The 25,199-nt window shown below is 48.0% G+C and overlaps 1 protein-coding gene across 1 annotated transcript in view; it reads left to right on the forward strand.

Annotated features, from left to right (window-relative positions):
* The window catches only part of CRAT (carnitine O-acetyltransferase), a 123,454-nt gene that overhangs the window by 202 nt on the left and 98,053 nt on the right, over positions 1 to 25,199 (forward strand). The window contains exon 2 of the mRNA XM_030206841.1: positions 148 to 268. Coding sequence (XP_030062701.1) covers positions 148 to 268 — 121 coding nt within the window. The remainder of the gene's footprint in view (positions 1 to 147; positions 269 to 25,199) is intronic.

The following is a 25,199-nucleotide window of genomic DNA, read 5'->3' on the forward strand; positions in this document are numbered from 1 at the left end:
TTTTAATGAACATTTTTAAATAAAAAGTGATTAAAATACTGACTGCGGTCTCAAACATTAAATTTGATAAGGATGTGGGTTGATTTCAGTCTCACAGTTCTTAGATCAAGTGCCTCCTCCATTCTGATCCAATCACATTCCCTCTAGCTGTCGGATTGGTGGTTGCAGACGGCTTATCTGGAAGTACAGACTTCCTGTTGTGGTCCATTCTAGCCCTGGTTGCGTCTTACCAAAGCAAGATTTTGTGGAATCGCCCAGGCCAGCTCCGGTAACGACCGCCAAACACCTGAATTAGTTTATCATATGTGCTATTTGTGAATGTCGACAGTCTCTGTCTTCCCAGCAGGAGTACTGTAGGTAAATGGCTCAGCAGTGCTGCATGTGGGAGAACCTGTAACTCCTGCAATCCCAACAGGAAGGCAAAGTTGTAAATTTTCAAAAGCTTTTTGGGAATTAAGTGGTGTAAAAAAGATTATACCCTGACATTGTACATAAGTTCATAAAGTATTGCCATACTGGGAAAGCCCAAAGGTCCATCAAGCCCAGCATCCTGTTTCCAACATGGCCAATCCGGGTCACAAATACCTTGGCAAGATCCCCAAAAAGTACAAACATTCTATACTGCTTATCCCAGAAATAGTGGATTTTCCCCAAGTCCATTTAATAATGGTCTGTGGACTTTTTCTTTAGGAAGATGTCCAAACCTTTTTAAAACTCCGCTTAGCTAACCGCCTTTACCACATTCTCTGGCAACAAAGTCCAGAGTTTAATTACACATTGAGTGAAGAAAAGTTTTCCCCGATTCATTTTAAATTTACTATATTGTAGCTTCATCGCATGCCCCCTAGTCCTAGTATTTTTGGAAAGCGTAAACAGATGCTTCACATCTACCCGTTCCAATCCACTCAATATTTTATAGACCTCTATCATATCTCCCCTCAGCCGCCTTTTCTCCAAACTGAAGAGCCGTAGCCGCTTTAGCCTTTACTCATAAGGAAGTTGTCCCATCCCCTTTATCATTTTCGTCGCCCTTCTCTGCACCTTTTCTAATTCCACTATATCTTTTTTGAGATACGACGACCAGAATTGAACACAATATTTGAGGTGCAGTCGCACCATGGTGTAATACAAAGGCATTATAACATCCTCATTTTTGTTTTCCATTCCTTTCCTAATAATACCTAACATTCTATTTCCTTAGCATCCCTCTGGACCGGCCCAGGATTGGACTGATGGGTTGTGCACGCCTACCAGCAGGTGGAGACTGAGAAATGTCATGATTGTGGTCAGAACCCCTCTCAAACTTACCTTATTTCTGGTGGTCAGCTTCCCTGCTGGCTTCTGGTGCTTCTGTCTGTCCTTTCTGAACTAGCTCTCTCTCTCTCTCTGTGCTGGCTCCTGCCAGCGTGGGGTTAATTGGCTCACTATACTGCAGCTGTGTGTGTTGCCTGAGTTAGCTCTGCCTCTCTCTGGGTGTACTGGCTGCTTTCAGCGTGGCTTCAAGTGCTTCACGGTGCTGCATCTGTGTGGGTTGGGCCTCTCTGGGTTTCAGTGTGCTCTGTTTCAGTATGCTGTCTGCCTGTGTCTGGTAGTGGTGACATCATCAGGCAGGGCCTTGATAAGGAAGTGGTGTTCTTCCCTTCAGGGCCTTTGCAACGTTTGCTTTTGCTACTCTTGCTTTAGGTCCAGGTTAGTTTAGTGCAGTGTGCACTGGGACTTTTGTGTTTTAGCTTTCCTGCTTTCCCTGGTGGTTCCCCTGCTTTTCCCTCTTGTGCCTTGGATAGCACTTCTGTGTGTAGGGCTTTAGTAGCCTCTGTGTGTTTGGTGCTTTGGAAGCACTGCTGTGGGTAGGGCCTTTAGTAGCTCTGTTGTGTTTGGTGCTTTGGAAGCACTGCTGTGTTTGGTGCGTTGGAAGCACCTCTGACTTACTTGTTTAGCTTCCCTGTTTTTTCCTTTGTGGCTCCCCTGTCTCACTTTAGTGCTAGGAGCTCTTCTGTTGTTTGGTGCTTAGGAGCACCGTGTTAGTTTAGGGTTGTAGAGCTCTGCTGTAGCTTGGTGCTCAGAGCACCTGTGTTAGGTTAGTGCTGTGGAGGACTGCTGAAGTTTGGTGCTTAGGAAGCACCTTTGTCAGCTTATGTGTTTAGCTTCCCTGCTTTTTCCTTGTGGCTCACCTGCTTTCCCTTTTGGTGCTGTGAGAAGCACTTCAGTTAGTTTAGTGCCTAGGGGCACTCCAGTTAGTTTAGTGCCTAGGAGCACTGTTAGTTTAGTGCCTAGGAGCACTTCTGTTAGTTTAGTGCTTAGGTCTGTTAGTTTACTGTTAGGACCACTTCTGTTGGTTTAGGGCTTGGGAGCACTTATGTCAGTTTAGGATTTAGGAGCACTTCTGTTGCATGCTTGTTCTAGTATCCTGGTCCCTGTGTCCGGGTAAGTCCTGCCGGCCCGCTCGAACCCAGGGGATCAACTCCTGGGGGGCAGTGGCTAAGTGCAGGTGAAGCTGTAAGGACCAGTCCGGTGTGTTCCAGTCCAGTGCGTTCCGGTCCAGCGTGTGCCAGTCCAGTGCAGACCAGTCCGGTGTCCTCCAGTCCAGGGGGTTCCAGTCCGTGTGTTCTGGAACGCTGGGCGACGCCTGCAGTCCTTGCCTGTGCCGGTGTGCTAGCCCAGTGTGGTTGGGGATTTTGCCTGCTGCTGTCACTCCTCGTCAGCAGCCCAAGGGCTCACGTTTGCTCCAGAGCCCGTCCCTGCGGGCTCTGAACCTGAGAACCTGACAAGAAAAAACTCTGACTCTAGGGAGCCAATAAGAGCCCTGGTCCATGTGACCCTAGCCTCAGTATTTTCTCAGTCTCCCAGCAGGTAGGAAGTGAGCCCATTAGTCTCTCTTTTTAGTATATATATATATATATATATATATATATATATATATATATATATATATATATATATATATATATATATAGCTTTTTCTCTTTATTTTCTCTTCTGTGCCTGGGGAATATTTATTAGAGGCTTTTCTCTTCCAACGCTCCTTAGTTCTTAGCCTCTGGGGAGTTACACTCGGGTGTCCCGGGTCCCTCCCCCTTCCTCCCCATCTCCTACTGTTATAAAATAATAATTATTAAAAAGGGAAGGGCCATCCTTTCTGAGGAAAGTGTGTGCCTTTGGGAGAGGCAGCCAGTGTTGTAAAAGAAACGGAAAAGAATAACTTTCCCCATGGGTTGAATCAGCTGTGGAAAAAAAAATAATAATAAGCAGATCTTGCAGGCATTCGGGTCAGTCAGCGTTTATTCGTTCTTCTTTCTAATAGCGCTGAATTTTTGGGGAGTTTCTTTTTTGTCTGCACGGTAGTTAAAAAAAAAAAAAGGAAAACGCGCAAAACACTTCGGCGCTAGCACAGTGTGCAAGTTTTCCTCCGTGATGTCGGAGAAGCTTAAAGAGGGCTTGGTATGTCAAGCGTCGGGGGGGGTTAATTGCCTCCGGCGTTTGTAAGTACTGCACGAAGCTCGAGGTTTCCTCCGCTCCTCTCCCTCTGGCGGTTTCTAGACCCGGGTCGTCGGTTGTCCCTTCTTCCCCCTCGCGATCGTTGGCGCCTAGTGCAGAGGCCTCAGGCTCGGTTTCGGGGGGTGGCACTGAGAATTTGGCGCGAACGGCGGCCATCTTAAGTCCAGCTCCGATTTCTACTTCGGGTCTCCCGTCTGCTTTGCGACCTTAGGTGAACCTGATTCTCAGGCTATGGTACAGTCTGCAGGCACTCAGGCAGGGGGCTTTCCTCCTGAGTTTGTGCTGCAGATGTACCAGGCTTTTCTCATGCAGAGGGATACTTCAGGAGCGGGGGTGTCAGGGGATCCTGTTCGATCTGTCCCTCCTCCCAAGAGGTCTAGGGATTGTTTTCGGATCAGGATCAAGAGATGCCCCTTTTAGAGGAAGAAGAGGATCTAGCGGAGCATTCTTGGGAGGATCCTTCCTCTGTAGATCCAGACGCTGTACTTTTGTCACAGGGGGAGGATCCCTCTGTGGCTAGAGTGTTCCATAAGGAGGACTTGCAGGACCTCATTTCTATGGTATCCTCTACTTTACATTTTGAGGATCCACTCCCTGTCTCTGAGGTGCGGAAGGTTGATGTATTGGTTAAGGATCTAAAGCTTCCAGTAAAACTTTACCTATGCATCAGGACATTGGGAGGTTATTAAAGCGGTACCCGGATGCCGACTTTCGTCCAGTCCAAATCTATGACTCGCCTTTACCCTGTCCTGGAGACTGATAGAGCTCTGCTAAGCTTCCCGTGGTGGATGCCGTGGTTTCGGCTGTGTACTAAGTGCAAACACGGTCCCTGTAGATGGAGGAACTGCGCTGTGAGATGTTCAGGATAGGAGGCTAGACACTCTTCTAAAGAATAGTTTTGATGTTTCTTCTCTGGCAGTACAGGCAGCCATTGTGGTTCTCTGGTGGCCAGAGCTTGTTTTCGTTGGGCGGAAAGAGTTTGGATCGATCTTCCGATGATCTAGGAAGCTATTGATGTAGAAGCGGCCCAAGATTGAGATGGGCTCTGCTTTTTTAGCCGATGCACTGTATGGTTGAGGGCATCTTCTAAGTCCTTGGCCTTGGGCGTCGCAGCTCGCTGCTCTCTTTGGTTAAAAGGTTGGTCGGCGGAGGCGGCCTCCAAATCTAAGTTGAGAAATTCCCTTTTAGGGGTTCCTTTTTGTTTGGAGAGGAATTGGATAAATTGGTTCATTCTCTAGGGGATTCTAAGGTTCCTCGCCTCACAGAAGATAGGCCTCACCTGGCCAGTCGGGGTGCTTTATTCGGTCGTGGTCGCATGCGTTCTTTTCCATAGATTTCAAAACTGATAGGGCCCTCAGACTCAGAGGTCTCGGTTTTTCAATAGGACTCAATCCTTTCGCGTTACCGTAGGGGAGGTAGACTCTCAAGGCGCGAGTTTTCGCTCCCATCGCGTGCTTCCCAATGAAGGTGCGAGGGGCTCTCCTCTGGTTCCCGTAGGAGCTCGACTAACTCGGTTCTGTCAGAGGTGGGCCCAAATTACTTCAGATCAGTGGGTCTTGGAAGTTGTTTGAGACAGTTATGCCTTAGAATTCGCAAGGTCTATTTCAGACACCTTTCTGGAGTCTCCCTTTCGCTCTCGTCTCAAAGCGGAGGCAGGAGACTCTGCAGAGGCTCTTAGATCTTCAAGCCATTTATCCTGTCCCTCCTTCGGAGCTCAAGCAGGGCCGCTATTCCATTTATTTTGTAGTCCCAAAGAAGGACGGTGCATTTCGCCCTATTTTAGACCTCAAAGCTGTCAACGGGCTCTCAGAGTCTCAAGCTTTCGTATGGAGACTCTTCGGTCTGTAATAGTGGCAGTTCGCAAAGGAGAATATCTAACGAGCATTAGATCTCACAGAGGCTTATTTACATATTCCTATTTGTATGGCTCACCACAGGTTCTTGCGGTTTGCGGTTCTAGGAAGACATTACCAGTTTCGCGCTTTGCCTTTCGGTCTCGCGACAGCACCACGTACATTTACCAAGGTTATGGTCGTGGTGGCAGCGGCTCTCCAGAAAGAGGGGATCCTCGTTCATCCTTACCTAGACGATTGGTTGATAAGGGCGAAAGTCTTATCAAAGAGTTGTCAAGTCACGGAGCGAGTGGTAGCGTTCTTGCAGTCCCTAGGTTGGGTGGTGAATTAGCCAAGACCCGTTTGGTTCCATCTCCATCTCTAGAATATTGGGGGTCACCTTCGATACTGCGAAGGGTTGAGTTTTTCTTCTGCCAGGGCAGGATTCTAAAGCTCTGGTCTCAGATACTGAATTTTTTTTTTTGTTACATTTGTACCCCGCGCTTTCCCACTCATGGCAGGCTCAATGCGGCTTACATGGGGCAATGGAGGGTTAAGTGACTTGCCCAGAGTCACAAGGAGCTGCCTGGCCGGAGATATCGAACTCAGTTCCTCAGTTCCCCAGGACCAAAGTCCACCACCCTAACCACTAGGCCACTCCTCCACTTTGTTGCATCAGAAGGTACTTTGTGCTCGAGATTATCTTCAGGTTTTCGGTTCCATGGCAGCCACGATAGGCCCACATGAGGTCTCTTCAGTGGTCTCTCCTGTCCCGGTTTTCGGCTCAAACGGATTCCCTTCTGATGAAGTTGTCTCTGCGCAACCGGGAACGCATCTCGCTATTTTGGTGGCTACGGATGCAGAATCTCACGGTAGGAATGCCATTGGAGCCGCTTCGGTGGATACCATTAACGACTGATGCCAATCGCCGAGGCTGGGGAGCTCATTGCCTAGACAAGTGGACTCAGGGTCTCTGGTCTCCGCTGGAAGCAGCTCAATCCATCAACTTCTTGGAGACCAGGGCGATTCGGTTAGCTCTGCAGTACTTGGTTCTCTCCTTGTGGGCCAGGCGGTGCGAGTTCTCTCGGACAACGCCCTCGGTAGTGGCCTACATCAACCACCAGGAGGAACGAGGTGCCGTCTCCTTTGTCGAGAAGCGGAGAGTCTTCTCACGTGGGCGGAGATTCACCTCACGGCCATATCAGCCTCGCATGTAGCAGGAGTAGACAACGTTCAAGCAGACTTTCTCAGTCGGCACACTCTCGATCCCGGGGAATGGGCTCTAAGCGATCGGGCGTTTCAGTTGATAGTAGAGCACTGGGGGGCCTCCGGTTCTAGATCTTTACGCCTCCAGTCTCAACTCCAAAGTTCCTCACTTCTTCAGTCGCCGAAGAGATGCAAGAGCGGTAGGGGTAGTCGCCCTCTTGCAGCAGTGGCCCTCCGACCTTCTTTACGTGTTTCCTCCATGGTCACTAATAGGTCGTCTCCTACAGAGGATCGAGGAGTACGGGGGGCCGGTAATTTTGGTGGCACCAGACTGGCCTCGGTGTCCTTGGTTCGCGGATCTTCAGCAGCTGAGGGTGATGTCTCCTCTTCGTCTGCCGGTGCACAAGACTTTGCTGGTACAAGGGCCAATTCCATATCCAGATCCAGCTCGATTTTGTCTTACTGCTTGGCTCTTGAACGAGCCCATTTAGCTAAGAGGGGATTTTCAGCTTCAGTGATTTCCACCATGCTTCGATCTCGTCGTCCCTCTACCTCGCTCAGTTATATTCGCATCTGGAGAATTTTTGAAGATTGGTGTGCAGATGGTGGGACTTGTCCTTTTCGGGTGTCCGTGGCTCAGATGTTAGATTTTCTGCATCGAGGTTTGACAAAGGACTGTCTCTTTCTTCACTTAAGGTGCAAGCAGCAGCTTTTTCTTGTTTCAGAGGGTCAGATTTGAGGTAAGTCTTTGGCTAGTCTTCCCGAGGTAGCCCACTTTTTGAGGGGAGTCAGTCTTCTCCGTCCTCCAGTCAGATTGGTCTTTCCATCTTGGGATCTTAATCTGGTTCTTTCAACTCTAACGGAGCCTCCTTTTGAACCATTACAAGCATGTTCGCTGAAAGATTTGACGCTTAAGACAGTGTTTTTGGTAGCTATTGCGTCAGCTAGGAGAGTCTCGGAGTTGCAGGCTTTTTCCTGTAGATCTCCATTTCTGGAAATTTCTAAAGAGCGAGTGGTTCTTCGGCCGGTTCTTTCCTTTTTGCCTAAAGTACTAACTCGTTTTTATATGTCCCAGTCGGTTTTTCTTCCTGTTCTGGGATCGGCCTCAGGAACACGGGAGCAGCAGAAGTTGCGTACGCTGGATGTTAAGAGAGTTGTTAAACGATATCTCGCAGTTACTGAGGACTTCCGTCACTTGGACCGTCTTTTTCTTCTTTTTGCTGGTCACCGCAGGGGCTTGTCAGCTTCTAAGCCCACGTTATCTCTGTGGATCAAGGAAATGATAGCGCCTGCTTATCTCTTGGCAGGCAGAACAGTTCTTGAGGCACTTAAAGCTCATTCTACACGAGGGCAGAGTGCTTCTTGGTTCCTCCGGCGGAGATCTGTAAGGCGGCGACTTGGTCTTCTCTCCATTCTTTTTCTAAGCATTACAGGCTGGATGTTCAGTGTCGTTAGGAGGCGATCTTTGCATCACAAGTACTCACAGCGGGTTTGCTGGGGTCCCTCCCTTAGGACTAGATAGCTTTGTTATGTCCCATCAGTCAATCCTGGGCCTGTCTGGCGGGATGCTAAGGAATGGAGAAATTAGACCTTACCTGCTAATTTGCTTTCCTTTAGTCCCTCCGGACTGGCCCAGGCTCCTCCCGTGGTCTATCTTTCAGTCGAGGTTCAACATTACTGTGTACAGATATTCAACTGTCGTATACAGAGCTGTTCTGCAAGTTAGATAGTTAAAGGAAAAACATAATATTCTGCAAGTTAAATGGTTAAACAGTTCATAATGTTATGCATGTTGAACAGTAAAAAAAAAGAAAAGATACATAAATCTGTACATAATTGGCCATACCTCAGCTCTGAAGCGAGTTGTTGGTGAGCCCAGTGTCATGGCTAAGCCATAGTTTAAGCACATTTCTCTGGTGCTTCCTGGCTGCTTGAATTCCTCAGGGCTCAGAATATAGGTTCCTCTTTTCCTTTCTGCTTTGTTATTCAAATACTGAGGCTAGGGTCACATGACCAGGGCTCTTATTGGCTCTCTAGGGTCAGAGTTTTTTCTCAGTCTCCACCTGCTGGTAGGCGTGCACAACCCATCAGTCCAATCCTGGGCCGGTCCGGAGGGACTAAAGGAAAGCAAATTAGCAGGTAAGTTCTAATTTCTCCTTGCTTTCTTAGCCGCAGCAGCACACTGAGCAGAAGGTTTCAACGTATCATCAGCAACGACACCTAGATCCCTTTCTTGGTCTGTGACTCCTAACGTGGAACGTTGCATGACGTAGCTATAATTCGGGTTCCTCTTTCCCACATGCATCACTTTGCACTTGCTCACATTAAACGTCATCTGCAATTTAGATGCCCAGTCTCTCAGTCTCGTAAGGTCCTCTTGTAATTTTTCACAATCCTCCCGTGATTTAATGACTTTGAATAACTTTGTGTCATCAGCAAATTTAATTACTTCACTAGTTACTCCTATCTCTAGGTCATTTATAAATATGTTAATAAACAGCAGCGGTCCCAGCACAGAGCCCTGGGGAATCCCACTAACTACCCTACTCTCTGTTTTCTTTAACCAGTTTTTAATCCACAATAGAACACTACCTCCAATTTCCTCTGGAGTCTTTCATGAGGTACTTTGTCAAACGCCTTCTGAAAATCCAGATACACAATATCAAGCGGCTCACCTTTATCCACATGTGCTTGATGTATATATTGAGAAATCTAGAAATTACATATAAATGTATTTGAAAAAAAATGTTTTTCAGAGGATGGTGAAAATTTGCATGTTTGACTGAATTTTCAAAAAGTTGTGCTATTCATGCATATAACTTTTGCACCCTGCTTTGCAAGAGGTAAATTTACCGTGCAGGTTAGCTTCTCAGCAACCCAGTTTTCCTAATCCACATGCACTAGACCAATCCAGAACCTGCAGGTCGTGTCTGTCAACCAACAGATGTGGCTGCTAAATCTGATTCAGCATTTGGGGCCAAAGTTCTTTGAGCAGGGGTTCAGAGATCCCACCTACTTTTGAGTACTGCTTTGTTACATCTCACAGGTTCTGTGAACAGGTCTGGTACAGATAATAAGGAAGAAAAAATTATGTCTTACCTGTTTTCCTTGTGTTTCACCAGACCATACCAGTTCTTTCCTGTCTATGACTCAAGGAGAACAAAGCGTGAGCCCTGCCTTATAAGAGCATCTACAGTTTAGACTGATCAGTATTTTTCTGTTTCCCAGCAGATGGTGATGGTCACACCCTCACCTTTTGATGATTGTTTGTTCCTAGATCTTTTGAAACTTACAGACCAGTTGAGGCTTACTCTCTTCATAATTCTAAGCTCTGGAAGAGATGATTAGGGAAGATCAAGAGGAAAAGTCCGCCCCCCCCCCCCCCCGGTGTAGCCTCCAGCACTGCATGCCACCCAAACCGGTACCCCCTCGATATTGGTGGGAAGAAGCTTTGCCAGCGTTGAGTTGGGAGCCAACTCCTCCACGCCCCTCTCAGGGACATGGCTTCTCAAAGTCGAGGCAGGCTCGGTTGCATCCCTCCCACGAGGAGTTTGTCTGACACCAATGAGGAAGGCAGAGGAGGATCCAAGGTACTTTTCAGAGAATGAGGCCTATGGTATTCCCTCTGAACCCTCCCTGCCCACTTGAAAGGAGAAAGTCTTCCCCGGAGAGCCTTTCATTTCCCTCTTTTGTGAAGGAAATGGCTGAGGCTATTCCATTTTGTTTGGAAGTGGAAGACAAACCCTGGGCTAAGGTGCTCGAGGTCCTAGATGATGAGTCTCCTCCTAGGGAGGTTGTGATTGTCCCTCTCCATGAGGTACTCAGGGAAGTCCTTGATAGGAACTGGGAGTTCCTTCTGTTGGTCTCTGTCCTACCCAAGAAAATTGACACAATGTATCAAATCCACAGCACACCTGGTTTTGATAGGCCCCTGTTCCCTCACAATTCCATGGTGGTGGAATCTGCTCTTAAGAGCCAGGAGTTCTAGAGAATATGCCTTGGTGCTCCCAGGCAGAGAAGCTAGGACTTTGCTCGTGTCCTGTATACAGTCGTACCAGCTCTTTACGAGTGTCAACTTGCAGGACTTGGTTCATAAGCTGTTGGACTTGGCAGACTTTCTTCCACCGGAGAAGGCCGAGTCAGTACTCCAGTTGGCCAATCAGCAGAAAGCATGTCATAAGTTGTTGGCCAGGGGCACCTACAACACCTTTGACGTGGCATCCAGGATTTCTGCTGAAGGTATAGCAATGCGCAGGCTTTCATGGTTGCGTGTTTCTGACTTGGGACAGTCGATTCAGTAGAGGTTGGCGGATGCCCTATGCCAGGGAGGATAACTTTTCTGGAGAGAAGGTTGAGGCCAAAAAACACACTGATACCATCTCTTCTCTCTCCTGTTGGGCACCTTCTGCATCAGCCTCCTCATCTAGGAGGTCTTTTTGCAAGTCGAGGAGGGGTGTCTACTACCCACAGAGATGTAGGTACACCACCTCTTCTTGCCAGCCTGTTCAGGCTCAACTGCAACACCCTCATTCTCATTGTGCACCTAAGGCCCCTGCTGCTACCCAGTCAAAGCAAGGGACGAGCTTTTGACTGGCTCTAACAGAGCATAGCCGCTGTACAAGTGTCCGTCCCTGATGACTTGCTGGTCGGGGAGAGGCTGAAGTTTTTCTACGAAAGATGGTCCCTTGTAACCTCCGACCAGTGGTTCGCCTCGGATACACCCATAATTGGCTTTAAAAAACCCTCCAAATTGCCCACTGAGAACTCATTATTTCAGCTCTCAGCATGAGTAGGTGTTTGCAGAGGAACTGTCCATCTTTCTAAATGCCCATGCGGTCGAACCCGTTCCACCAGGGGAAGAAGGGCTACTTCCTCATGCAAAAGAAGACAGGGGGATGCATGTCATGCTAGACTTAAGGTCCCTGAACAAATTCCTGGTCAAAGAAAAGTTCAGGATGGTTTCCCTGGGCACCCTTCTACCCATGATTCAGGAAAATGATTGGCTATGCCCTCTGGACTTAAAGGAGGCATATACTCACAACCCAGAGTATTTACCAAAAGTCTAGCGGTAGTTGCAGCGTTGCTACACACACTGGGAGTCCATATGTTCCCTTATCTCGACAATTGGCTCCTCCTCCTGCTATCCGCAGGAGACATTAACCCTAATCCGGGTCCCCCCCACCTGTCCCCCATCCTATCCTTGTGAACGGTCCTGGATGTTTCCAATCTCGTCTCTATTCCCCTCCTTCCCCCCTCCTCCCTCCCCTTCTCATGCGCCTTGTGGAATGCCCACTCAGTCTGCAACAAACTGCCTCTCACCCACGATCTCTTTATCTCTCGCTCCCTTCAACTGCTCGCCCTCACCGAAACCTGGATCTCCCCGGAAGACACTGCCTCAGTTGCAGCCCTCTGCCATGGAGGCTATCTCTTCTCCCACACGCCCCGCCCAATCGGCCGTGGCGGAGGCGTTGGGCTACTACTATCACCCTCCTGTAGTTTCCAACCCCTCCACCTACCGCAATCTCACTGCTTCCCATCCTTCGAAGTCCATTCCATCCGGCTATTCTACCCGCTACCACTCAGAGTGGCAGTCATTTACAGCCCCCCAGATAAATCCTTCCCTTCCTTCCTTACCGACTTTGATGCTTGGCTCTCTGTCTTTCTTGACCCCTCATCTCCGTCCCTCATTCTCGGAGACTTTAACGTACATGCTGATGACCTATCCGACCCCCATACTTCTAAGTTCCTCACCCTAACATCCTCCTTCAACCTCCAGCTGTGCTCCACCACCCCTACTCACCGTGACGGACATTGTCTTGACCTCGTCCTCTCTCCTCCGGCTCACCCCTCCAATTTCCACGTCTCAGCTCTTCCTCTCTCCGACCATCACCTGATCACATTCACACTTCTTCACTCCCCCCCCCCTCCACCCCGTCCAACTTTAACCACCACCTCCAGGAACCTCCAGGCTATTGACCCCTCCACCCTATCATCTACTATCTCAATCTCCTCCCCTCCATCACGTCCCCTCGTAACTGTCGACACAGCGGTCTCCGCTTACAATACCGCTCTCTCCTCTGCTTTGGACACCCTCGCGCCATCCATCTCCCATCCCACAAAGCGCACCAATCCCCAGCCCTGGCTGACTCCTTGCATCCGTTACCTTCGCTCCTGCACCCGATCCGCTGAGCGCCTCTGGAGGAAATCTCGTACCCTTTCAGACTTCCTCCACTACAAATTCATGCTATTCTCCCTCCACTCCTCCCTATTCCGTGCAAAACAGGACTACTACACCCAATTGACCAATTCTCTCAGCTCCAACCCTCTGTCGTCTCTTCACCACCCTTAACTCCCTCTAAAGTGCCACCCGCTCCTACTCTCCCCCTTCTCTCTCTCCTGCAATCACTGGCCAACTACTTCCCGCGACAAAGTGCAAAAGATCAACCCTGAGTTCACGACCAAACCTCCACCTCCCTTCACCCTTTAACCCTCTCCCTCAACCAACCCTACCCAGGTCTCCTTCTCCTCCTTTCCTGAGTATCACCGAGGATGAACTTCCCGCCCTTCTTTCCTCCCTCGAAATGCACCACCTGTTCCTCTGATCCATCCCCACCCACCTACTCAACACTATCTCCCATACTGTCACCCCCGCCATCTGTCGCATCCTCAACCTCTCTCTCTCCCGGCAACTGTCCCTGACACTCAAACACGCTGTGTCACACCTCTCCTAAAAAACCTTCACTTGACCCTACCTGCCCCTCTAACTACCGCCCCATCTCTCTTTTACCCTTCCTTTCCAAATTACTTGAGCGCGCCTGTTCACAGCCCGCTGCCTTGACTTTCCTCTCCTCTCATGACATCCTCGGATCCACTCAATCCGTGTTTTGCGCCCTCTGCACTCAACAGAAACAGCACTCTCTAAAGTTTGCAATGACCTGCCTCCTGGCCAAATCCAAGAGGTCATTACTCCATCCTCATCCTCCTCGATCTTTCCGCCGCGGTTTTTGACACTGTCAACCATGATTTACTTCTTGCCACGCTATCCTCTTTTGGATTCCAAGGCCCTGTCCTCTCCTGGTTCTCCTCTTATCTCTCCCACCTCACCTTCAGGGTACACTCCCATGGATCTCCTCCACTCCCATCCCACTATCGTTGGAGTGCCCCAGGGATCTGTCCTTGGACCCCTTCTCTTCTCAATCTACACCCTCTTTCCCTGGGCTCGCTGATCTCGTCTCATGGTTTCCAGTATCATCTTTATGCTGATGACACTCAGCTATACCTCTCCACACCTGACATCACCGCGGGTGACCAGGCCAAGGTATCAGCCCTGTTTATATCCGACCATCGCGGCATGGATGTCCAACCGCCACCTGAAGGCTGAACATGTCCAAGACCGAGCCTCCTCGTCTTCCTCCCAAACCCACTTCTACTCTCCTTTTTCCTCCACTTCTCTATCCTGTTGATAACAGCCCTCATCCTCCCCGTCCCATCTGCTCTGCCCAACCTCGGAGTCCATCTTCGACTCCTCCCTCTCCTTCTCTGCGCATATCCAACAGACTGCCAAGACCTGTCGCTTCTTCCTCTTCAACATCAGCAAAATTCGCCCTTTCCTCTCTGAGCACACCACCAGAACTCTCGTCCACGCTCTCATTACCTCTCGCCTTGATTACTGCAACTTACTCCTCACCGGCCTCCCACTCAGCCATCTATTCCCCCTTCAATCAGTTCAGTACGCTGCTGCACGTCTTATATTCCGCCAAAACCGATATACTCATATCACCCCCTCTCCTCAAATCACTTCATTGCTTCCAATCAGATATCGCATACAATTCAAGCTCCTCCTCCTCACCTACAAGTGCACTCAGTCTGCGGCTCCTCACTACCTCTCCACCCTCATCTCCCCCTATGTTCCCGCCCGTAACCTCCGCTCACAGGACAAAGCCCTTCTCTCAGTACCCTTCTCCACCACTGCCAACTCCAGGCTCCGCTCATTCTGCCTTGCTTCACCCTATGCCTGGAACAATCTTCCTTTACCCATACGCCATGCCCCCTCCCTACCCATCTTCAAATCTCTGCTTAAAACTCACCTCTTCTATGCTGCCTTCGGCGCCTAACCGCTCTAGATAGACAGAATGCCCCAATCTATCCCCTCTATTAGATTAACTGCTCACTCATCCTCTAGATTGTTCACTTGTCTTTAGATTGTTCTCTTGTCTTTTAGATTGTAAGCTCTTTGAGCAGGGACCGTCCTTCTATGTTTAAATTGTACAGCGCTGCGTAACCCTAGTAGCGCTTTAGAAATGCTAGTTAGTAGTAGTAGTAGTAGTAAAGAGCACGTCTGAGGTCAGTGCTCAGGAATCCATGCATAGGACTATTCGCGTGCTAGAACTACTAGGGTTCGTTATAAACTGCCCCAAGTGCCTTCTTCATCCTGCTCAACAAATGGAGTTCATTAGGTTCCTGCTCAATACACAGCAGGTTTGAGCTTTTTTCCAAGGACCGAGAGCGGACACTCAAGTCGCTGTGGCTTCTCAGGTTCGAGGCTCGCAACACATCACAGCTTGGCAGATGTTGAGGTTGTTGGGCCACATGGCTTCCACAGTTTATGTGACACTCATGACACGCCTTCACATGAGATCAGCCCAATGGACTCTGGCCTCCCAGTGGCATCAGGCTACGGGAGATCTAGCAGATGTCATCCGAGTGTCTCCAGAGCTTGTTCATTCTCTCTTCTGGTGGACCATTCAATCCAATTTGACTCTGGGACTACCATTCCAAATTCCTCAACCTCAAAAGATACTGACGACAGATGCATCTCTCGGTTGGGGAGCTCATGTAGATGGGCTCACACTCAGTGAACCTGGTCCCTCCAGAAAACAGGTCTTCAGACAAATCATCTGGAGCTCTGGCAGATCTGGAACGCTCTAAAGGCTTTCAGAGATTGGCTGTCCAACCAAATTGTGCTCATTCAAATAGACAACCAGGTTGCAATGTATTACAGCAACAAGCAGAGGGGTACCGGATCACACTCTCTGTGTCAGGAGGTCGTCCAGATGTAGTGCTGGGCTTGCCAGCAAGGCATGTTCCTTCGGGCCACTTATCTGGCAGGCAGAAACAACAGTCTGGCCAACAGGCTCAGCAGGGTTATGCAACTGCATGAGTGGTTCCTCAACTTGGGCATTGCCCGTGAGATCTTCCATGTCTGGGGCACAGCCTCGGTGGATTTCTTTGCCACTCAATTACATAAGTACATAAGTAATGCCATACTGGGAAAAGACCAAAGGTGCATCGAGGCCAGCATCCTGTCCCCGATAGCGGCCAATCCAGGTCAAGGGCACCTGGCAAGCTACCCAAACGTACAAACATTTTATACAAGTTATTCCTGAAGTTGTGGATTTTTCCCAAGTCCATTTAGTAGCGGTCTATGGACTTGTCCTTTAGGAAACCATCCAACCCCTTTTTAAACTCTGCCAAGCTAACCGCCTTCACTACGTTCTCCGGCAACGAATTCCAGAGTTTAATTACGCGTTGGGTGAAGAAAACTTTTTTCCTATATGTTTTAAATTTACTACACTGTAGTTTCATTGCATGCCCCCTAGTCCTAGTATTTTTGGAAAGTGTGAACAGACGTTTCACATCCACCTGTTCCACTCCACTCATTATTTTATATACCTTTATCATGTCTCCCCTCAGCCGTCTCTTCTCCAAGCTAAAAAGCCCTAGCCTCCTTAGTCTTTCCTCATAGGAAAGTCGTCCCATCCCCGCTATCATTTTTGTCGCCCTTCGCTGCACCTTTTCCAGTTCTACTATATCTTTCTTGAGATGCGGCGACCAGAATTGAACACAGTACTCAAGGTGCGGTCACACCATGGAGCGATACAACGGCATTATAACATCTTCACATCTGTTCTCTATACCTTTCCTAATAATACCCAACATTCTATTCACTTTCCTAGCCGCAGCATCACATTGAGCAGAAGATTTCAGTGTATTATCAATGACGACACCCAGATCCCTTTCTTGGTCCGTAACTCCTAACGTGGAACCTTGCATGACGTAGCTATAATGCGGGTTCTTTTTTCCCACATGCATCACCTTGCACTTGTTCACATTAAACGTCATCTGCCATTTAGCCGCCCAGTCTCCCAGTCTCGTAATCACAAAGTCCTTCAGTTCTGTTCCATGCTTCAAGCCAATGACAGACTAGTGTCAGATGCCTTCCTCCTGCATTGGGAGACAGGTCTTTTGTATGCGTATCTTCCTATTTCTCTTGTGGGGAAGACTTTGCTGAAACTCAAGCAAGACCACGGGACCATGATCTTGATTGCCCACTACTGGCCACAGCAGATCTGGTTCCTTCTTCTTCTGGAGTTATCCTCCAAAGAACCATGGTGTTTGGAATCTTTTCTGACCCTCATCACGCAGAATGAGGGATCTATTCTGCATCCCAACCTTTAGTCTCTGGCCTCACAGCCTGGATGTTGAGAACCTAGAATTTGCTTCTTTGGGTCTCCCGGGTCTTTCTAGCTTCCAGGAAAGATTCCACTAAGAGGTATTATTCTTTCAAATGGAGGAGGTTTGCCGTCTGGTGTGAGGGCAAGGCCCTGTATCCTCTTTCCTGCCCTACATAGACCCTGCTTGAACACCCTCTATACCTCTCTGAGTTTGATCTCAAGACCAACTCCGTAAGGGTTCACCTCGGTGCAATTAGTGTTTATCATCATTGTGTAGAGGGTAAGCCCATGTCTGGACAGCCTGTAGTTGTTCGCTTCATGAGATGTTTGCTTTTGCCCCCTGCCAAACCTCCACCTGTGTCATGGAACCTCAGTGTCGTTCTCACTCAGCTGATGAAAGTTCCTTTCGAGCCACTGAATTCCTGCCATCTGAAGTACTTGACCTGGAAGGTAATTTTCTTGGTGGCTATTACTTCAGCTCATAGGGTCAGTGAGCTTCAGGCCTTAGTAGTAGATGCACCTTATACTAAGTTTCATCATAACAGAATAGTCCTCTGCACACACCCTGCCAGAGGTTGTGTCAGAGTTCCATCTGAACCAGTTGATTGTCTTGCCAATATTTTTCCCCAACCTCATGCCCATCCTATCAAAAGCACTTTGCACAACTTGGACTGCAAGCAAGCATTGGCCTACTATGTGGAGTGAACAAGACACCATAGACACTCCACCCAACATTTTGTTTCTTTTGATCCCAACAGGATGGTGCATTTCCCGATGGAGGTCACCATTGGGAAACACACAATTTCTAATTGGCTGGCAGGTTGCATTTATTTCACTTATGCCCAGGTTGGACTGACACTGGAGGTTCATATTTAGGCTCACAATGTCAGAGCCATGGCTGCATCAGTAGCCCACGTGTGATCAGCCTCAATTGAAGAAATTTGCAAGGCTGTGATGTGGTCTTCAGTCCACACATTCACATTTCATTACTGCCTTGAACAGGATATCCATCGTGACAGTCGGTTTGGGCAGACAGTGTTGCCGAATCTGTTTGGGGTCTAGAATCCAGCTCCACTCCCCAGGCCCATGTTATTCTGTTCCAGACTTCACTCTTACTCAGTTTGTATATAGTTTCAGGTTAATCTGTGTTATGTCCTCACTGTTGCAAGGCCTAATTGACCATGTTTCTTGTTTTGGGTGAGCCTGGATGCTAGTGATACCCCAATTGTGAGAATTAATGTCCTACATGTCCTTGGAGAAAATGAAGATACTTACCTGTAGCAGGTATTCTCCAAGGACAGCAGGCCTTATATTGTCACAAACCCTCCCACCTGCCCTAGGAGTCGTCTCCTTTTTTTTTTTTAATGCTGTAGTATTTAACTGCAGTAACTGCACCCTCGTAGTGGGCGGGAAGTCATTTGCGCATGCGTGGTGGAGCTTGTCTCGCACTCTGCAAAGCTCTGTAAAGCTTGTTTATAACCTCCGGACTGGGCAATGTGTCGCTGTGTTACCCAATTGTGAGAATATAAGGCCTGCTGTCATCAGAGAATACCTGCTACAGGTAAGTATCTTCTCTTATTGTGGGCTGCTTTAGTGCCACTGCTCTCCCATTGAGATGGGTTAAGGTATGCCTTTAATTTAGCCTGGGAGCGAGAGAATTATTTCTGAGGAGCAGACCACAGAGCTTTGCCAGTTGGCCAGTAAACAGCGGGAGTGTAGGAAGCATCTGGCCAGGGGCACTTCTTTTGATATTGCATCCAGACTCTCTGCCATGGGTGTGAGGATGTACAGACTTTCATGCTGCATGACTCTGACCTAGAACCAGCAGTTCAGGCGAGGTTGACGGACGTGCCTTGCTGAGGAGACAGTCTTTTGGGGGGAAGGTGGAGGAGGTTGCTGACTTCATAAAGAACATATGGATACCATCCAGTCCCTGTCTTGGCAACCTCCAGCTGCAAAGTAGGAAGTTTTCAAGTGGGACTAGACGGTGACCCTGCTACTCTTGAGGCGTAGGTTTCTGCTGCCTTAAAACTCTGCCCAGCAGCCCCAGCTCAGTGCTCTCAACCTTGCCAGTCCCAGCCGGCTCCCTAGTCAAAGCAAGGGACAAGCTTTTGACTGGCTCCAGGAGAGCATATCTGCAGTCCAAGTAACCATACCAGACTGCCTACCGTTAGGAGGGAGGCTATGTTTTTTTTTCTATCAAAGGTGGCCCCTTCTGGTGGGTTCTTTAATAGTCTGTCTCAGTTATGCTCTGCATCTGCATCAAAGACCACCAAATTGCCTTACGAGAGCATCGTTCATCAGCTATCAGCATAAGGAGGTACTTGTAGAGGAAACCCCACCCTTGTACAGGCCAGTGTAGTTAAATCTGTGCCACCAGGGGAAGAGGAGAAGGAATTATATTACAGATACTTTAATTTGCCTGAAAAGATGGGGGGGGGGGGGGGGGGGGAGTTTGTCTCATCCTAGTCCTAAGGACTCTGAACAAATTCCTTGTCAAAGAAAAGTTTAGGATGATTTCCCTTGTCACTCTACTTCCCATGATTCAGGAAAATGATTGGCTATGCTCTCTGGACTTAAAGGATACCTGTACCCACATTTTGATACTTCCCAGTCACAGGAAGTATTTCAGGTTCCAAATAGGGAAACACCACTACCAGTATCACGTTCTGCCATTTGGCCTCGCGTTGGTTCCCAGGGTATTCACCAAGTGTCTAGTGGTAGTTGCAGCATGTTTTTACGCAGATTGGGAGGGTATATGTTTCCCTATCTGGATGATTAGCTGGTCAAGAGCACATCACAAGAGGGAATGACAGAGTCAGTGCACCTAACTATTTGGGTGATGGAGCTACTAGGGTTAGTGATAAACTACCCCAAGTCCCACCTTCTCCTGGTTCAGCAATTAGAGTACATAGGAGCCCTGCTCGATACATTGCAGGCTTGGGCTTTTCTTCCCCACATGAGAGCAGTGGCCTTGATAACACTTGCTTTACAAGTCTGAAGCAGCAAACAGGTCACACCTTGGCAAATGTTGAGATTAATGGGCCCCATGGCCTCAGTGGTGCACGTTGCTCCCACAGCATGTCTCCATTTGAGGGAGGCACAGTGGATCCTACCTTCCCAGTGGTCTCAGGCAGCTGAGAATCTGGCAGATGTGATAAAGATTCCTCCAGAGTTGACTTATGCCTTTTTCTGGTGGACAATTCACTTGAAATTGACTGTGGGACTGCCATTCCAAATTCCAAGTCCTCAGAAGGTGTTAACATTGGATACATCCAATTTGGGGATGGAGAGCTCATGTGGATGGACTTCACACCCAGAGTACTTGGTCTGCTCAGGAAACTGCTTACCATATCAATTTCCTCGAGCTCAGGGTCATTCGGAACACTGTAAAGACTTTCAGAGATTGGCTACAGAACCAAATTATTCGCATTCAAAAGGACAATCAGATTGCAATGTTCTGTGTAAACCAATGGTGGGGGGAGTATGGAATCCTACCCTTTGTGTCAGGAGGCAGTGGGGATGTGGTACTCTGATTGCAGTATTGGGCAGCGGATGCAGCGTCAAAGTCATATCTAGTTAAATAACCCATTCAGGGCAAGTGGCTATTTGGAGAAAATCTTAGTAACCTGATGAAAGAACTGGGGGAAAGTAAGCCACAGGAGTTATCGGAGGATAAGCCAAAAGCCTCTGGTCATCTGTCTTCAGGGGGTCTCTCAATGTCGAGACAGCAGATGGTACCGCCCTGGTCATCAGAAGTATGGTCAGAAGTTCTGCTTTCAATCACACCAGTTTTCCTTTTGTGCAGACAGGAAGGCCTCCTCTCAGTCAGCTAGATCACCCAATGACTCATGAGTGAGGCTAGTCCACTCTTTTCTTCCTCTGGCAGGAGGACATCTTCAGGAGTTTCAGGAAGAGTGGGCCAAAATCACCTCAGACCAATGGGTTCTGGATATTCTTATAGAAGGTTACAAGTTGGAGTACTTCCGCCCGATCAATCCTCACTTCTGGCAGTCTCTTGTTGAAAGCAAACCAAAGGTGGTCTAGGTTCAGACCACAGTAGATTCCTTGCTGGCGCTCCGGGCCATTGTTCAAGTTTCCCAGGCCAAACAGGGACAATGCAGATACTCCATCTACTTTATTAACCCAAAGAAGGAAGGCACCTTTCATTCGGTCTTGGATCTCAAAGGTCTAAACTGCTACCACCGAGTGTCTTGGTTCAAGCAGGAGAATTTCTCACTGCCCTCGATCTCAAGGAGTTGTACTTATATATGCCCATATGGCCACTGCATCAGAAGTTTCTATGTATTGTAGTTATGGGCCGTCGCTTTCATTTCAGGGCTTTGCCCTTCGGTCTCACCACGGCTCCAAGAACGTTTACCAAGGGTTATGGTGGTGGTTCCAACCTTCCTTTGGCACCATTCAGAGTTCACCCATATGTCGACTGGCTAACTTGTGCATCATCATGTTCGGACAGTGTGGCAGCAACAGACGAAGTTGTCCGTCTTCTGCAGTCAGTGGATAATCAATTTTGAGAAGAGTAGACTAACTCCATCCCAGGTGCTTCAGTATCTATTCAGTACTGCACTTGAGAAGATCTTCCTCATGGAGCACAGGAGGTTGAAGCTGATTCAACAGATTCGTCTTCTCCTCAGTCAAGGCAAGTCCAGGGTCTGGGACTACATCCAGGTTCTGGTGTGAATTATGGCGGAAATGGAGGTGGTGCCATGGGCAAGGGCTCATATGCGACTGTTACAGGAATCTCTTCTCAGCTACTAGTCTCCAGTGTCACAGAAATATGAACGTCATCTTCTTGGATGCTGGTTGCAGTATGCAGTGGTGGTTGCCCAAGAATTTGACCGTCTGAGCTCCCTTTCTGATAGCATAATGGGAAGTGATGACAACAGATGCTAGCAAGTCAGGTTGGGGAGCTGGTTACAAATTCCATGTGACACAGGGCACCTGGACGAAACAGGAGTCTTGGTGGTTAATATATCACTTCAAGCTCAGTGCAGTGGGGAATGCCTTAAGCAAATTTGCTTCCCTTTGTGGCGGGGGCCCCAGACTGAGTTTTTTCCAACAATGCAATGGCTGTGGCTGATCTCAACAAGCAAGGCAGGACCTGCAGTCATCCGATGGTGGTGGAGGCGGCCTCCCTCATGAGTTGTATGATCTACAGCACTGCGTATGCCTTGTAGCATTATTGAAGTGATAAGTACTGGTAGTAGTTGGGCGGAGAAAAATCTCTGCTTCTCAGCAGCTCACATCATGGGGTCCTTGAATATGGAGGTGAACTTTCTCAGTAGGCACTTCTTGGACCTAGAAGAATGGGAACTATCCAGCCAGGTGTTTCAGCTGATAGTGGACCAATGGAAGTTCTCCGCTTTTGAACTTGATAGCAACCAAAAGGAATGCTAGAGTGCCCAAGCTCTGCAACAGTTGGAAAGAACTGGGCTCATTGGGGATCGATGCCCTTCTATAGCCCTGGCCGGAGACACATCTACTATATGTCTTCCCTTCATGGCCCATGGTACTCCATGTGTTGTAAAAGATCACATTGCAACAGGGTCTTCTACAGGTACATGATCTACAGATGCAAGATCATGGAGGATCCATGCCCTTTTGGTTGTACAGCTTGGCCACTGAAAGGGCTCGATTGAGATGAAAAAGTTATTCTGATTCGGTCATTGCTACTTTGCTTCAGGCTCAGAAATGCTTTAAATCCATGGTATATGTGAGGGTGAGGAGGAAGATCAGGGGCTGATGATCTGAGCGCGGATTTTCTCCCTTCTCTGCTCAGATTGCGCACATCCTAGCATTTCTCCAAGCAGGTCTTCAGAAAGGATTGGTGTTGGGTTCTCTAAACGTTCAGGTTGTGGCTTTGTCCTTCTTCAGGGACCAACTACAGAAAATGTCTCTCTTGCTGCTTACCCAGATATCATTTGATTTTTGGGGGAGCAGGCTACTTGTGGCCTCCCTTTTGTACACCATGTCCAGAGTGGAACCTTAATTTAGTCCTTCAGGCTCTTCAGAAGCCTCCTTTTGAGTCACTCCAGAAGGCCTCCTTGAAAGATCTTACGCTAAAGACAGCGTTCTTGGTGGCTGTTGCATTGGCATGTAGGATTTCGGAGCTTCAGGCTCTCTTGTTGGGATAACTTTCTTTGCTTTTTGGAGTAGGGGAACTCCCTGTGTGCGGTTCCTTCCTTTCTTCCAAAAGTGGTATCAGAATTTCATCTCAGCCAATCTGTGGAGCTTCTATCCTTTTCGCAGAGATGATGAAGATGCTCAGTATTCTTCCTTGAAGCCTCTTGATGTGCTTAGAGTCCTCATTAGATATCTGGAAGTCACAAATGAGTTTCGCAAATTAGACAGACTGTGCTTTTTGGTAAACAGGCTTGACCTCATGGTTTCCAAGCCCACAGTTGCTAGGTGGCTGAAGAAGACTATTGTGTCAGCTTATTTGCTTGTGGGGAAGCAGGCCTCCTTAGGTTTTGCAGGCTCATTCTATGAGGCATACAGCAAAATCCTGGGTAGAGACTACCTTACTATCTCTGGCCAATATTTGCAAGTCGGTGACATAGTTGACGCTGCATTATATTGCCAATCACTATAGGGTGGACAGTAGGTGTTCTCAGAAGCCAGTTTGGGGCTTTGGTTTTCAGAGCGATGGAGATGCCAAGATCCCACCCACTCTAACGATTTTGCTTTTGAACATCCCACAGGTTCTGGAATAGTGGGAAGCTATGTAATGGAAGAAGAAATTGGGTCTTTCCTGATGATTTTCTTTCTATTAGTCCTTCCCACTATTCCAGAGGCCTGCTCAAGGTTTCTGAGATGTTTAGTCAGTGCAAAGTAATGGGTCAAATAGCGACTGACTAGTTGCATGGTGCTTCCTGCATATCTCTTGTTCTCTACAAGTTGTCCAGAGATAAGAGAGGTCCACATGTTTGCTCATTTGGTTGTGTTAGGTTAGTGAGTTGTTTAAGGCTGTGTTTATTCTGAGTTTCTCCTTACTGCTTGTCTATGTATATACTGAGGAGCTGGACTGGATACCAAGAGAGATGTCTCAGCTCAGTTTTCAGGTCTCTGTTTCCACCTGCTGGTTGATGGACACAACTATCTCACAGTTTCTGGAATAGTGGGAAGGACTAATGGAAAAAAAATTATCAGGTAAGACCTAATTTCTCCATCCAGCAGGGTAGGTACATTGCAGAGAGATTGAAGCTATTTAGTCAGGCAGGGACTAGGAGTCGACTTCAAGCAGCCATCTAGGAGGCTGATGCCACTTCCTCTCCCTAGTTGAACTACCCTTGTAAATGTGGTATTAAAAGTTCAGGGGTTGTATGTGTTTTATGAACATCAACAGTTGACCACCACCTTTAGTGTGTAAGCAGCATGGTTTCTCCGTTCCTTCACACAGAGAGGGAGAGAGAGATTTTCCACAGTTGAATTGGTACAGCAGAAATTGCCTCATCTGATTTCTTGATAAATAAGTTTCCTGCATTTATATGGATTTTAGCTCCTTTTAAAAAATTTTCCATTATTTTTCTTCCTTTTTTATTATGTTAGTGTCAAAATTTTTGATTAAGTATGTTACTTGTAATATATTTCTGAACATGCATAAATTTAAAAAAAGAAAAAAAAACCCTGAAAAGGTGAGTGTACTGATTTTGACCCTGCTAAAATACCTGGGAAAATAATTAAGGAATTACAGAGAATTGGCTTTATGTGGAAGAGACCACATCCCCCCTCCCTCCCAGGATGACAAGGGAGTTACTTTATACAAGCTTGGGGATTGCTAACCCCCCCCCCCCCTTTATCCTATCTGGGGCCGGTACTATGTAGCAACACAGATTAAAAGCTTTATGGAAGTGGAAAAGGGCTAGCAAAGACAAGTGCATATAGAACAGGATTCTATGGGGTAAACCCCTTAGAGTTGTTATGGTCATCAAACTTGCAAGACAGGATTAAAGATATTAATAATCCCTTTAGTAGATGATGCTGCAGCTTCAAGTTATGGACCGGGATGAATCCTGTGGGGAGGGACTTGCTGCATATATGAGCATTAAATACCCTAATTCCGCTTGGGGAATGTATAACAGGTATTGGGGTTTGGAAGCAGAAAGGTCTTTCCACAATTGGGCAAGTGCTGAGAGGATGGGGGATTTAAGGAGTTTGTGAAGGTACAGAAACAGTATGGGCTCCCAAACAT

This window comes from Microcaecilia unicolor, chromosome 6 (assembly GCF_901765095.1).
Source record: "Microcaecilia unicolor chromosome 6, aMicUni1.1, whole genome shotgun sequence".
In the NCBI taxonomy this organism is placed as follows: domain Eukaryota; kingdom Metazoa; phylum Chordata; class Amphibia; order Gymnophiona; family Siphonopidae; genus Microcaecilia; species Microcaecilia unicolor.